This window comes from Salvelinus namaycush, chromosome 2, assembly GCF_016432855.1.
Source record: "Salvelinus namaycush isolate Seneca chromosome 2, SaNama_1.0, whole genome shotgun sequence".
Taxonomy (NCBI): Eukaryota; Metazoa; Chordata; class Actinopteri; order Salmoniformes; family Salmonidae; genus Salvelinus; species Salvelinus namaycush.
This window is the reverse complement of record NC_052308.1, coordinates 10483988-10497939: the sequence shown is the minus strand read 5'-3', so window position 1 is coordinate 10497939 and position 13952 is coordinate 10483988. Positions and strand designations below refer to the sequence as shown.

General features: G+C 42.1%; 2 protein-coding genes across 3 annotated transcripts in view; one reads left to right on the top strand and one right to left on the bottom strand.

Annotated features, from left to right (window-relative positions):
- The window catches only part of LOC120058835 (suppressor of tumorigenicity 7 protein-like), a 35556-nt gene extending 28000 nt beyond the window's left edge, over window positions 1-7556 (bottom strand). The window contains exons 1-9 of one of the 2 annotated variants that reach the window (XM_039007572.1): window positions 7305-7556; window positions 6397-6479; window positions 6029-6188; window positions 5838-5892; window positions 1466-1581; window positions 1175-1253; window positions 941-1029; window positions 717-817; window positions 159-273 (exon numbers count right to left, since the gene is read on the bottom strand). In XM_039007572.1, the coding sequence (XP_038863500.1) occupies window positions 159-273; window positions 717-817; window positions 941-1029; window positions 1175-1253; window positions 1466-1581; window positions 5838-5892; window positions 6029-6188; window positions 6397-6479; window positions 7305-7512 (1006 nt within the window). In that variant the 5' untranslated portion in view covers window positions 7513-7556. The remainder of the gene's footprint in view (window positions 1-158; window positions 274-716; window positions 818-940; window positions 1030-1174; window positions 1254-1465; window positions 1582-5837; window positions 5893-6028; window positions 6189-6396; window positions 6480-7304) is intronic. The other variant, XM_039007581.1, reaches the window with a different exon arrangement.
- On the top strand, window positions 7518-13733 carry LOC120058850 (F-actin-capping protein subunit alpha-1). The gene is made up of 10 exons (XM_039007590.1): window positions 7518-7636; window positions 9470-9533; window positions 9654-9705; window positions 9800-9863; window positions 11211-11417; window positions 11504-11583; window positions 11793-11871; window positions 12109-12180; window positions 12497-12559; window positions 12675-13733. The coding sequence occupies exons 1-10, from the start codon at window positions 7598-7600 to the stop codon at window positions 12813-12815; spliced, it is 861 nt and encodes a 286-aa protein (XP_038863518.1). The 5' UTR covers window positions 7518-7597; the 3' UTR covers window positions 12816-13733.
- Window positions 13734-13952: the final 219 nt, after the last annotated feature.

The following is a 13952-nucleotide window of genomic DNA, read 5'->3' as shown; positions in this document are numbered from 1 at the left end:
GTTGGCTTGAATCCTGTTTTGCTGATGTGGTCCTGCGTGGCTCAGTTGGTAGCATGATGCTTTCAACACCACGATCATGGCTTTCACTCCCACTGCCGGCCACAGACTCACTACTGTCGCCTTGGATAAAAGCATCTGCTACATGGCATATATCTTACCGTCGTATTTGGCGAGGACTGCTTGTACATCAGCGTAGGCCTGCAGCTCCAGTAGCGCCTCCAGGAGGTTTTCATGTATATTCAACATTCCCAACAGTGGGAATTCTTTCATTAACTGGGAGAAGTAAGGAACAGTGAGTGAACGAAGGAATCAAAAAAATGGCAGGACTAACCAGTATTAAAGGAGCATAGAAAAGGACTAAAGACAGGACTACACAAATCAGGGCTACATTCAGTAGTCAAACATTCATGAACGTTGCAGATGGAAATTATTCTAATAGAGCCGTCATGATTCCTTGTCATTCTACATGTCAGAGGCATGTTTGGATAGAAATATGCTATGTAGAACAAAGGCTCCAAAACGTTGCGTCCTGCTGAGTGCGCCCCAGGGCCTCCAGTTCCACAATACTTCTGGTTGTTCTCCTATTCTCTAAACAGCGACTGGTTCAGACCTGGGACAACATGTGTGTGAACACTCCCTCTAGCCAATCAATGCCATAATGCAGAATTCAAGGCCCTGATTTGAACACCCCTGATTAAGGAAATGGCAACACTCACATCTCTCATCATTTTCACTGCCTCCTTGATGCGTCCCAGCTTGCGTGCACACATGGCCAGTCTGCGTTTGATGTACACCAGCAAGTTGATGTCTTTGCCAGCTATGGAAGAGAGGAAAATGAATAAATGTAATTATAACAATCGCATCCCTGACTAATGCTTTTAAACTAAGGGTCAGAGGCCTGAGGCGTGTGACGGGTCCTGTACTCTCTGTTCTCGCTTACCACTCCGCAGGGCTTGTTTAAACAGCCTCTCAGCCTCTGTGATGGTGGTGGCTTCCTCCTCTGCCAGTAGCACATAGGCAGCAGCACACCTAAAAACCACAGGGAAGACATTTGCTATGCAATCTAGTTCATAAGAATATACATACTTGTTTTACTGAATGAGAAACTTAATTTGGGATTTTCCTGAATGAGCATGCAGTCTTTTAAACAGAAACTGTTAACGGTGGAACTCACTCGTGGTTCATCTCTATGGCCTGGTAAGCTGCTCTTATCCGGGCTTGGGGATTCCTCTCCCTCCAGGCCTTCTGCATCACTGTAACAGGCCACAACCAGACAACAAATACTGTACTGAATGCAATACAGAGAGACGGATCCAGAAAAATATCAACACAGGAGTAGGAATGAGGCCGATGAGGACCAAAGCAGTCTTTCAAAAATAATTAAAGTGTTCTATTCCTTCGCAGACATTTACACTTTGGCTAAAACTTTTCAATGATATTCCGATTAAAAAGTTTGGATTCTAACCAGTATCTTCAGCCTTGATTTGCTGAGTGTCACCAGTGAAGAAAGTCTGGTGGTCTTGAGCAGACAGGTTCATATCGTAGTACGTCAAAGGCTCCTTTCCAGTCACCCAGGTGTACCTTTAGATGGGTACAGTACAACACGAAGACAGTGTTAGGCTGAAGTACAACACGAAGACAGTGTTAGGCTGAAGTACAACACGAAGACAGTGTTAGGCTGAAGTACAACACGAAGACAGTGTTAGGCTGAAGTACAACACGAAGACAGTGTTAGGCTGAAGTACAACACGAAGACAGTGTTAGGCTGAAGTACAACACGAAGACAGTGTTAGGCTGAAGTACAACACGAAGACAGTGTTAGGCTGAAGTACAACACGAAGACAGTGTTAGGCTGAAGTACAACACGAAGACAGTGTTAGGCTGAAGTACAACACAAAGACAGTGTTAGGCTGAAGTACAACACAAAGACAGTGTTAGGCTGAAGTACAACACAAAGACAGTCTTAGGCTGAAGTACAACACGAAGACAGTGTTAGGCTGAAGTACAACACAAAGACAGTGTTAGGCTGAAGTACAACACAAAGACAGTGTTAGGCTGAAGTACAACACAAAGACAAAGACAGTGTTAGGCTGAAGTACAACACGAAGACAGTGTTAGGCTGAAGTACAACACGAAGACAGTGTTAGGCTGAAGTACAACACGAAGACAGTGTTAGGCTGAAGTACAACACGAAGACAGTGTTAGGCTGAAGTACAACACGAAGACAGTGTTAGGCTGAAGTACAACACGAAGACAGTGTTAGGCTGAAGTACAACACGAAGACAGTGTTAGGCTGAAGTACAACACGAAGACAGTGTTAGGCTGAAGTACAACACGAAGACAGTGTTAGGCTGAAGTACAACACAAAGACAGTGTTAGGCTGAAGTACAACACAAAGACAGTGTTAGGCTGAAGTACAACACGAAGACAGTGTTAGGCTGAAGTACAACACGAAGACAGTGTTAGGCTGAAGTACAACACGAAGACAGTGTTAGGCTGAAGTACAACACGAAGACAGTGTTAGGCTGATGTACAACACAAAGACAAAGACAGTGTTAGGCTGAAGTACAACACGAAGACAGTGTTAGGCTGAAGTACAACACGAAGACAGTGTTAGGCTGAAGTACAACACAAAGACAAAGACAGTGTTAGGCTGAAGTACAACACGAAGACAGTGTTAGGCTGAAGTACAACACGAAGACAGTGTTAGGCTGAAGTACAACACAAAGACAAAGACAGTGTTAGGCTGAAGTACAACACGAAGACAGTGTTAGGCTGAAGTACAACACGAAGACAGTGTTAGGCTGAAGTACAACACGAAGACAAAGACAGTGTTAGGCTGAAGTACAACACAAAGACAAAGACAGTGTTAGGCTGAAGTACAACACAAAGACAAAGACAGTGTTAGGCTGAAGTACAACACAAAGACAGTGTTAGGCTGAAGTACAACACAAAGACAAAGACAGTGTTAGGCTGAAGTACAACACGAAGACAGTGTTAGGCTGAAGTACAACACGAAGACAGTGTTAGGCTGAAGTACAACACGAAGACAAAGACAGTGTTAGGCTGAAGTACAACACAAAGACAGTGTTAGGCTGAAGTACAACACAAAGACAAAGACAGTGTTAGGCTGAAGTACAACACAAAGACAAAGACAGTGTTAGGCTGAAGTACAACACAAAGACAAAGACAGTGTTAGGCTGAAGTACAACACAACACAAAGACAGTCTTAGGCTGAAGTACAACACAAAGACAAAGACAGTGTTAGGCTGAAGTACAACACGAAGACAGTGTTAGGCTGAAGTACAACACGAAGACAGTGTTAGGCTGAAGTACAACACGAAGACAGTGTTAGGCTGAAGTACAACACGAAGACAGTGTTAGGCTGAAGTACAACACGAAGACAGTGTTAGGCTGAAGTACAACACGAAGACAGTGTTAGGCTGAAGTACAACACGAAGACAGTGTTAGGCTGAAGTACAACACGAAGACAGTGTTAGGCTGAAGTACAACACGAAGACAGTGTTAGGCTGAAGTACAACACAAAGACAAAGACAGTGTTAGGCTGAAGTACAACACGAAGACAGTGTTAGGCTGAAGTACAACACAAAGACAAAGACAGTGTTAGGCTGAAGTACAACACAAAGACAAAGACAGTGTTAGGCTGAAGTACAACACAAAGACAAAGACAGTGTTAGGCTGAAGTACAACACAAAGACAAAGACAGTGTTAGGCTGAAGTACAACACAAAGACAAAGACAGTCTTAGGCTGAAGTACAACACAAAGACAAAGACAGTGTTAGGCTGAAGTACAACACGAAGACAGTGTTAGGCTGAAGTACAACACGAAGACAGTGTTAGGCTGAAGTACAACACGAAGACAGTGTTAGGCTGAAGTACAACACGAAGACAGTGTTAGGCTGAAGTACAACACGAAGACAGTGTTAGGCTGAAGTACAACACGAAGACAGTGTTAGGCTGAAGTACAACACGAAGACAGTGTTAGGCTGAAGTACAACACGAAGACAGTGTTAGGCTGAAGTACAACACGAAGACAGTGTTAGGCTGAAGTACAACACGAAGACAGTGTTAGGCTGAAGTACAACACGAAGACAGTGTTAGGCTGAAGTACAACACGAAGACAGTGTTAGGCTGAAGTACAACACGAAGACAGTGTTAGGCTGAAGTACAACACGAAGACAGTGTTAGGCTGAAGTACAACACAAAGACAGTGTTAGGCTGAAGTACAACACAAAGACAGTCTTAGGCTGAAGTACAACACAAAGACAGTCTTAGGCTGAAGTACAACACAAAGACAGTCTTAGGCTGAAGTACAACACAAAGACAGTGTTAGGCTGAAGTACAACACAAAGACAGTGTTAGGCTGAAGTACAACACAAAGACAAAGACAGTGTTAGGCTGAAGTACAACACAAAGACAAAGACAGTGTTAGGCTGAAGTACAACACAAAGACAAAGACAGTGTTAGGCTGAAGTACAACACAAAGACAAAGACAGTGTTAGGCTGAAGTACAACACAAAGACAAAGACAGTGTTAGGCTGAAGTACAACACGAAGACAGTGTTAGGCTGAAGTACAACACGAAGACAGTGTTAGGCTGAAGTACAACACGAAGACAGTGTTAGGCTGAAGTACAACACGAAGACAGTGTTAGGCTGAAGTACAACACGAAGACAGTGTTAGGCTGAAGTACAACACGAAGACAGTGTTAGGCTGAAGTACAACACGAAGACAGTGTTAGGCTGAAGTACAACACGAAGACAGTGTTAGGCTGAAGTACAACACGAAGACAGTGTTAGGCTGAAGTACAACACGAAGACAGTGTTAGGCTGAAGTACAACACAAAGACAGTGTTAGGCTGAAGTACAACACGAAGACAGTCTTAGGCTGAAGTACAACACAAAGACAGTGTTAGGCTAAAGTACAACACAAAGACAAAGACAGTCTTAGGCTGAAGTACAACACAAAGACAAAGACAGTGTTAGGCTGAAGTACAACACGAAGACAGTGTTAGGCTGAAGTACAACACGAAGACAGTGTTAGGCTGAAGTACAACACGAAGACAGTGTTAGGCTGAAGTACAACACGAAGACAGTGTTAGGCTGAAGTACAACACGAAGACAGTGTTAGGCTGAAGTACAACACGAAGACAGTGTTAGGCTGAAGTACAACACGAAGACAGTGTTAGGCTGAAGTACAACACGAAGACAGTGTTAGGCTGAAGTACAACACGAAGACAGTGTTAGGCTGAAGTACAACACGAAGACAGTGTTAGGCTGAAGTACAACACGAAGACAGTGTTAGGCTGAAGTACAACACGAAGACAGTGTTAGGCTGAAGTACAACACGAAGACAGTGTTAGGCTGAAGTACAACACGAAGACAGTGTTAGGCTGAAGTACAACACAAAGACAGTGTTAGGCTGAAGTACAACACAAAGACAGTGTTAGGCTGAAGTACAACACAAAGACAGTGTTAGGCTGAAGTACAACACAAAGACAGTGTTAGGCTGAAGTACAACACGAAGACAGTGTTAGGCTGAAGTACAACACGAAGACAGTGTTAGGCTGAAGTACAACACGAAGACAGTGTTAGGCTGAAGTACAACACGAAGACAGTGTTAGGCTGAAGTACAACACGAAGACAGTGTTAGGCTGAAGTACAACACGAAGACAGTGTTAGGCTGAAGTACAACACGAAGACAGTGTTAGGCTGAAGTACAACACGAAGACAGTGTTAGGCTGAAGTACAACACGAAGACAGTGTTAGGCTGAAGTACAACATGAAGACAGTGACATTCTGTGGGGTCTCATCCTACCTGCTGTATTCTGCTCCTCTGAATAGATTTAATGGATTCCTCCAAACTTTACACTCTGCAAAAGACAGTGTCATTGTATCATTACTTAGTTACATTGATGGCCTTGCAAACCTGAATCACATATTCAACCCACGGCCATTTTAGTTTTCTGTTGCAAAATGGGGAAACATTTTAGTTGGTGGAATGTTTACCTGAGACACTGGGTCTGGGCTCAGCCTCTCCGTTGACTGAGGAGAACAGGCCAGTGGTTGAGCTGCTCTCCACCCCACCTAGGAGGGGTCGCAGATGGCTAACAGACACCTGCTCGATGAATGAGGTTCCATACTTACGGAAGTACCACCACTCAAATATCTGGGGGCAGGGGATTGGGACAGTCATACAGAGAGCAATGTACTGGTATACAAATCTTCTAAACAATTTATTTGATTATCATATCATTATTGTGCACTAACTGTACAATGAATACATGCTACCTTTGGTGTTGGTATTTGAAATCCACATTTCCAAATGTAGTGTCTACAATCAAACTACAAATAACTCTGTGATCATTACAACTCACCAAGATTAGGCCAGAGATGAGAGAGGATGTTCCAGTGAGTGCCACATAGAATTTAGGGGTCAGTGTATTCAAGAACACAGATGCTGAAACAACAATGAACGCTATGTTAGATCAAACGCATCGCACAAAAATGAATGACACTTGCCTAACAGAGATTCAGACTGTCAACTCTGAAGGTAGCTAGTAGTCTGCTGATCATACAGAGCCCACCACACTAACAGATGCTGACTGAGTCGGTGTGTACTGTAGCTAGCTACAGTAGTGATGTTGAAGTACCATGACCATATAGCTAGATGAAGATATAGCTAATGTTATGTAACAAGCTAATAGACACACTGACAAATAAACTTCTGCGAGCGGCAGGTAGACTAGTGGTTTGAGCGTTGGACTAGTAACCGAAAGGTTGCAAGATCGAATCCCCGAGCTGACAAGGTAAAAATCTGTCGTTTTGCCCCTGAACAAGGCAGTTAACCCACTGTTCCTAGGCCGTCATTGGAAATGAGAATTTGTTCTTAACCGACTTGCTTAGTTAAATAAAGTTTTTTTTTTTTAAATGCAATTCTAGCTAGCATTATGCATTGTTTGAATGATGTTAGCTAACGTTAGCTAGCTGGCTAGTTATGCACAAGCGTAACATTAACAGCTAGCTAAATTAGCTAACGTAGATAGCTAGTAGCCACATCAGCTATTTAATATGTCTCGCTACGATTCAATAAATAAACCAACCTGGGATATGTTTTTGTGAAATGTGTTGTCATACAGTTAGCCAGCCTCCTGTCAAACGTTCAGTTCCTCCACTGTCTCTCGATTTCTATTTGTTAGCTCGCTAACGTTAGAAGGCTGGCTAGCTAGCTACATTACGTTCGCTAGCTAGCCCACTCTTAGAAAGCTAGCGTTAGCTAACTCACCTGAGGTAAGAGTGTCCTGCAGTTTCAAGGGGCTTCGCAGAACATAGATCATAGTTAAAACCATAGCAAACCAAACGGCACATATGTATGTCCATGACCAGGACAACCATGATTTTAATTTATCTGTAAATCCAAGAGATTGAGGATTACTGCTGGTCTCGTCCTCCATGTTTTTAACGGATGGCTGTGCTGTAAACAGAGGAATCATGTGCCAGTGGCACTGTCAAGATCCGCTTCCTCACTGTCGGCTGCAGTCAGTCGTGGATCAGAAGAGGTTTGTCTCATGAGCCAAGATGGCCGATTTCGAAGAACAGCTCACTGAGGAAGAGAAGGTATAGTCTTGAGAAGCTTTGCTCATTGTTTTACGACGTTTAGTAAATTCGGTTGTTTGTGTCCTTACTCAAATATTTGGCCGCAAAAAAATGTCTGCTAAGCTACATCTAGCTCGCTAACACTACACTCTAGCTACAGTTAGCGAACAAACTGACACGGGAATACATTGTATCACCTAGTTAGATACTGTAGCTAGCTACAACTCCATACACCATGCTAAAACATACCATACACAAAAAGCAGTTTGCTTACTGCTTAGCTAGCTAGCTAAAATGTTTGTAAATGTTAGCCATGTTCCTTAGCCAAATATTAGCTAGTACTTAGCATTGTCAAGTCTGACTTTAGCTGGGCTTTGCCACATTTGGGCTTTTGCACGGTGGCTAGCTAACATTACAATGGCAATTGCCCCCCTGAGTCAGGTAGTTACTATCTAGCAATACATGATCATACAATTGTTCATGGGTTATTTGCAAATGGCTTTAGTCTAAAAACATATTATTAACTAACGTTAGTTAACTAGAAAAGGCCACTACTTCCTGTATTGATTGCAACAGCCTCCACACCCTGCTAGAAACAACTCTGAATATATTAGGCATACTTTATAGTCCCATTTTCTGTCTTGGGATGGCCCCTGGCCTATTGATTGTAACGCATTACAACACAATCTTTCGATTGACCAATTATTTGGTGTAGGAATCATTGAAGTCATGATTTCATGAAAAAGTTCACAAATCCATACAACCCTATTCACAAGACTTCTGAAGGTCATACACGATAAAAGTGATGGTGGGCATTTTCAACCAATTGAGATTGAATCACCAAAAACTGAACAACCTTAATATGAGAGCTTGGGTTTGACCATAGTTGCTGTTAGCAGCATGCAGATAGATACATGTTTGAGGCTGCCTACTGGTGTCTAGCATTCCTGCCGCTTCAGTGGCAGGCCCACAGCAGGGATGCGGTCAGATACATGTACAGACCAGTAGAATGGGCATAGGTATTTTGTAAATACAATACTTAGCATGGGAAGGAACAGTGTTTGGGAGCGTCTAACTGTATGGCAACAGCACACACACACACACACCAGAAGTTCCAGAACCTGTTGGTAGTGTTACAATGTCCTAGTGAAGTGTTGCAAAAAATACTTTACTTTTACTGTTGAATTAAGCTGTGTAACCCACACAACCTTTGGGTCTATTTCTGGACATGAAAACATACATTAGGGCCTAAAATAATGACTTTCTGCGTACTGATTTCAGTGCAACTCTAGACATTCAGGTTCAGGGAAGCCCTAATGAAGATTGCCTAGCCCCCCTCCCCGTTTCACTGTTTTTGGTTCTGATCTGACACCACATGCTTACACATGCATTACAGCTGCTAAGAAAAGCTCTTGCCGTCTAAGGAGTGGCGTGGGCAGCGCAGAGGTAGGCTAGTCAGGAAGCCAAGTTAGTCACCGCTCTCTGCTTCACCCTAGTGGCCAGTGTAATAATGACTTGGCTGCATAATTACACTCTCTGGGTCTCATATCAGTGGTAGAAATATTCATATACTGCATATGCAATATCTTTTCAAGTTTTATTAGTCGTGTGTACAGGATACACATGGTATGCACCATCCAATGAAATGCATACTTGCAGGTCTCTTCTCGAAAATGCAACATCAATAAGAAATAAGAAAAGATAAGAATATGAACATAAAGCAAATGGCTCGGTAGAATAGAGTAAACATTTTATCATATAGTAGCAAAAATGTTCCGTTGGCACTCAGGTGTAAAAGCTGTCTAGCCAAAAAGTGGATAGTAGCCTATTTACCTCGTATTTTCTTTCCCTCAGGTGCGCATTGCGGCTAATTTTGTCGTCCATGCTCCACCTGGAGAATTCAATGAAGTGTTCAATGGTGAGTGTACTTAGAAATCTTATTCTTTGTACTGCTTGTTTATTTACCAATACACTTGATTTGTTATATAGTCTGTTAAGGCGTTGGCAATCTCTTGATAAGGCAATCTCTTGGTTTCAGATGTGCGGCTACTGCTCAACAATGACAATCTTCTCAGGGAGGGTGCAGCACAGTGAGTAGTATTTTGTTGATTTATTTACTGTATTGTTGTGCAAATTTGTGTGTTAACTTGCTGTATTTTGGTTTTTTTCTCCATTGGAAAACAGTGCATTTGCCCAGTACAACATGGATCAGTTCACCCTTGCCAAACTTGAAGGGTATGATGATCAGGTAAGATGCTCAGTCATTTGAGCTGTGACTCCTTCCCAGCTGTTTTGAGTCTTGTTGGTTTCATACTGTGATATATACACTGAGTGTAAAAAACATTAAGGACACCTTCCTAATATTGCGTTGCACCATCCCCTTTTGCCCTTAGAACAGCCTCAATTCGCCGGGGCATGGACTCTACAAGTTGTCAAGCATTCCACAGGGATGCTGGACCATGTTGACTTCAGTGCTTCCCACAGTTTTGTCAAGTTGTCTGGATGTCCTTTGGGTGGTGGACTATTCTTTATACACACGGGAAACTGTTGCGGGTGAAAAACCCAGCAGCATTGCAGTTCTTGACACAAACCGGTGCGCCTGGCACCTACTACCATACCCTGTTCAACGGCACATAAATCTTTTGTCTTGCCCATTCCCCAACTGAATGGTACACATACACAACACATGTCTATTGTCTCAAGGCTTAAAAATCATCCTTTAACCTGTCTGCTCCCCTTCATCTACAATGATTGAAGTGGATTTAACAAGTGACATCAGTAAGGGGTCATAGCTTTCACCTGGATTCAACTGGTCAGTCTTTTTCATGGAAAGAGCAGGGGTCCTTAATGTTTTTTTACAGTCAGTGTAGATTGAACGCATCATTAAAATACAGTTTTTTTTCTGTATCAAAAGGTGGCTTAGGTGGTGGGCGTGACAGGGGGCATGGCAATGGTTGCCGAAAGCAACATTTTTGAGTTTTAATGCCCCCCATCTTGGTGATAAAGCATTTTTAAGCCTGGAATTCTCTGAATTTCTCCATGGAGCCAAGATAAATCTTTGCAGTTTAAAGCACATTTCCAGAGATTCTACATATTCTGCAATGGAACTGAGAGATTTTTGCAATTTAAAGTTATTTTCCTGTGCATTTTGCCATGGCTAATGCTGTGTTCCTTTGCTCAGACATAATAGCAAAATCAATACTGTTAGTCATTGTTTTTGGATTTCAATTCCACTGACTGTCTAGCTTTTATCTTGGTAGTTTTAGTTCTCAAATATTATATTATAATAAAAAATATAGGTCCATTATCTTTTATATCTGGTTTTAGTCATTTAAATTCACACTGAAAGTGTTTTTCCATCCTGAAAAAAAAAACGTTTTTCTAATTTATATATATATATATATATATATATATATATATATATTATTTAATAACATTTTTTTTTTTTTTTTTTTTTTACAGTTTGGACTTAGGTGTCCCGCAAAAAACCCTTAGGTGGCCCGCCCAAGCGTTATTATGGCAGAAAAATCCCTGTAAGATCAGTGCAGCAACTGAGGAACTCTATCTGTGTTCCTGTGATCCATTTCCCCTCCAGGTGCTGATCACAGAGCATGGAGACCTGGGCAATGGCCGTTTCTTTGACCCCCGCAACAAGCGGTCATTCAAATTCGACCACCTGAGGAAGGAGGCCAGTGACCCCCAGCCCCACGAGGGAGAGGCAGCTCTCAGACCCTGGAGAGACGCGTGTGACAGCGCCCTGAGGGCCTATGTCAAGGAGCACTACCCCAGCGGCGTCTGCACTGTACGTCCCGTCTTTCATGATACAATAACGTTATCTTTAAGATGAGCATGTTAAACAATGACAGGACCTTGTTTTATTTATCACAGGTTTATGGGAAAACTATTGATGGCCAGCAAACCATAATTGCTTGCATTGAAGGTCATCAATTTCAACCAAAGAACTTCTGGTAAGTGTAGTCTCATGGTTACCAATAATTTATTTATTTAACCTTTAATTTATCAGGGAATGAGTATACTAAAATGTTAATTTTGAAGCATTATACTGTATGTTCATTGTTTGTATTAAACATGTAATTCTGTCTATAATAGTGCCTTAGACATAACGCAAATGCACTATAAATTTGGGAAAGGACTAATATTTGATTTCTATTCTCAGGAATGGTCGTTGTAGGTCTGAATGGAAGTTCAGCATCTCCCAATCTACAGCTCAAGTCGTTGGAGTCCTCAAAATACAGGTAGGCTAGTAGTGTCCATCGCCAAGGGTTGTCCACCATTTTGTCCGGCTGTCTAAAAGCCTGTTCAAAGACAACTGGTTGGGCACAGGTAGCCTGCAGAATGTTAGCTTGCGAGATCAGGATGGTTCATACGAGGCTAGGGCACAGGCCCATGCCAGTTAAATTGATGAACTGAAAATGGATATTGTTTTGTCATATGGTATATTGTTTCCCTCACCCGCCATCTTGTGGTTGCAGGTGCATTACTATGAGGATGGAAATGTGCAGCTGGTCAGCCACAAGGAAGTACAGGAATCTCTCACTGTAAATGTGAGTTCCCCTTTCAGTAGGATATTTTGGACCTGAACATAAGCATTGAAAGGGAGAAGGGTGTAAAACCTTTTCCTGGTTTTACAGAAATCCTGGTTGTAGAATTCCGGATGTCCTGCTTATTCCATCCTGATTCCGGGAATCCTCCAAAATGTATTGAATGTTGCAACCCTAGTGCTGTTCATTAGTGCATGAGAAGTAGGAAGAAGTAAAATAACAAGTGAAATGTCCTTTATGATAAAGAGAGATGGTCTTCAATCTGTCAAGTTTACAGGCAATTCAATAGTCAAAGGCATTCATTGTCTTGTTTTGGCAGAGTGAGACTCAGACTGCAAAGGAGTTTGTGAAAATCATTGAGGATGCAGAAAATGAATACCAGGTATGCAACATGTTTCCTCACAGTAATATTAGCATAATTGGAATAAATCAGTTGAATGTATTTTTTTCCCTCAATGAGGGGGGCAAGAGTCTAAACATTTGTTTTCCTTTTCCAGACGGCCATCAGTGAGAACTACCAGACCATGTCTGACACCACATTCAAAGCCTTGCGCCGGCAGCTTCCTGTCACCCGCACCAAGATTGACTGGAACAAGATCCTCAGCTACAAGATTGGCAAGGAGATGCAGAATGCTTAGAGGACAGTGTGTCGGCCATTGTTACTGTGTTACTGCAAAGACCGAGAGGGTAGGGGAAATCAGGAAAAGAGGCATCAAAGGGGAATAAAAATGATACTCTATTCTGTCTTTGTTAAATTATGCCACGGTTTGATTTGGTGTATGGAGTTGGTATGCTTTCTTCAGGCGCGTTAGGAGGGATGGCTTCATTTTAAGAGGACATTTTGGGTTGTTTAGCTCTGGCTCATTTGCAAATTTTTCATTTGAACAAAATGCCTTTAGTGACACTGGAAGTTTGGATTACATGGGTCAACCTCGCTCTCCCACACCGATGCTTCAAAAATCAGAGTCATATCCTCATACCCCTCATTTGGTTGACTTTGTGTCTGGGGGCCACAGGTAGTAATCAGTTTCAGCCCATTTCGTAACCCACTATGGCCGGGATTCAAACAAATGCAGATAAACGACCCGGTGCATTGTGGTTAATCTTTAAAGGCGATTTCTGACTGAGCTGCCATCCGCTGCGTGATGTCTGGGAAATTGCCTTTAAAAGCCTATTGCTGTGCGCAGGTCGTTGGATTGAATCATGACCTATATTTTATCTGTAACCCAAGGTCTCCTCCAAGTGAGGTGTATACTCCTTAATGACTAAATTTAGCACACACCCCTAAAAAAAAGTCCCAAGTATCAGCTCTGTCCCCTGCAAGCTTTCCCGTTGGAAAGAGATGTACTTGTACAATGGTTTAATCAGGCCTAAACAAGCAGAGCACCATCAGTATCCATCAGTATCCACTATCAGTGATTAGGCCAACTTAATATATAATATACCTATATTCCTCCTTACCTCCCACATGCCTTCCTTCAGCTTTTTGCTATATTTTTTTATACAAAATGTAAGAACATGTATAATTCAAAGGAATAAAGAAGTTGCACCAAATACTATGCTGTAACTATTGTCATAATTAACCGTTATCCATAAATAGCGTTTTACTTACCAGTATGTAGAAATATGCTGATTAAAGTATAATCTGATTTGGTGCCAAATGTGTATTTGTGTGTAAATGCTGGCTTGCACAGCAAAAAGTAAAAGGGACATTTGAATAAAGAAACAGATTATTGTATATCACTTTAATGGAGCGCACCTTAAAATGCGCCTCT

Excerpts from the sequence above, each read along its gene's own strand:
- LOC120058850 (XM_039007590.1), top strand. The coding sequence starts at position 7,598 with ATGGCCGATTTCGAAGAACAGCTCACTGAGGAAGAGAAG. Across the intron at positions 11,584-11,792 it reads TTTCAACCAAAGAACTTCTG|GAATGGTCGTTGTAGGTCTG; the intron begins GTAAGTGTAGTC and ends TTCTATTCTCAG. Across the intron at positions 12,560-12,674 it reads ATGCAGAAAATGAATACCAG|ACGGCCATCAGTGAGAACTA; the intron begins GTATGCAACATG and ends TTCCTTTTCCAG.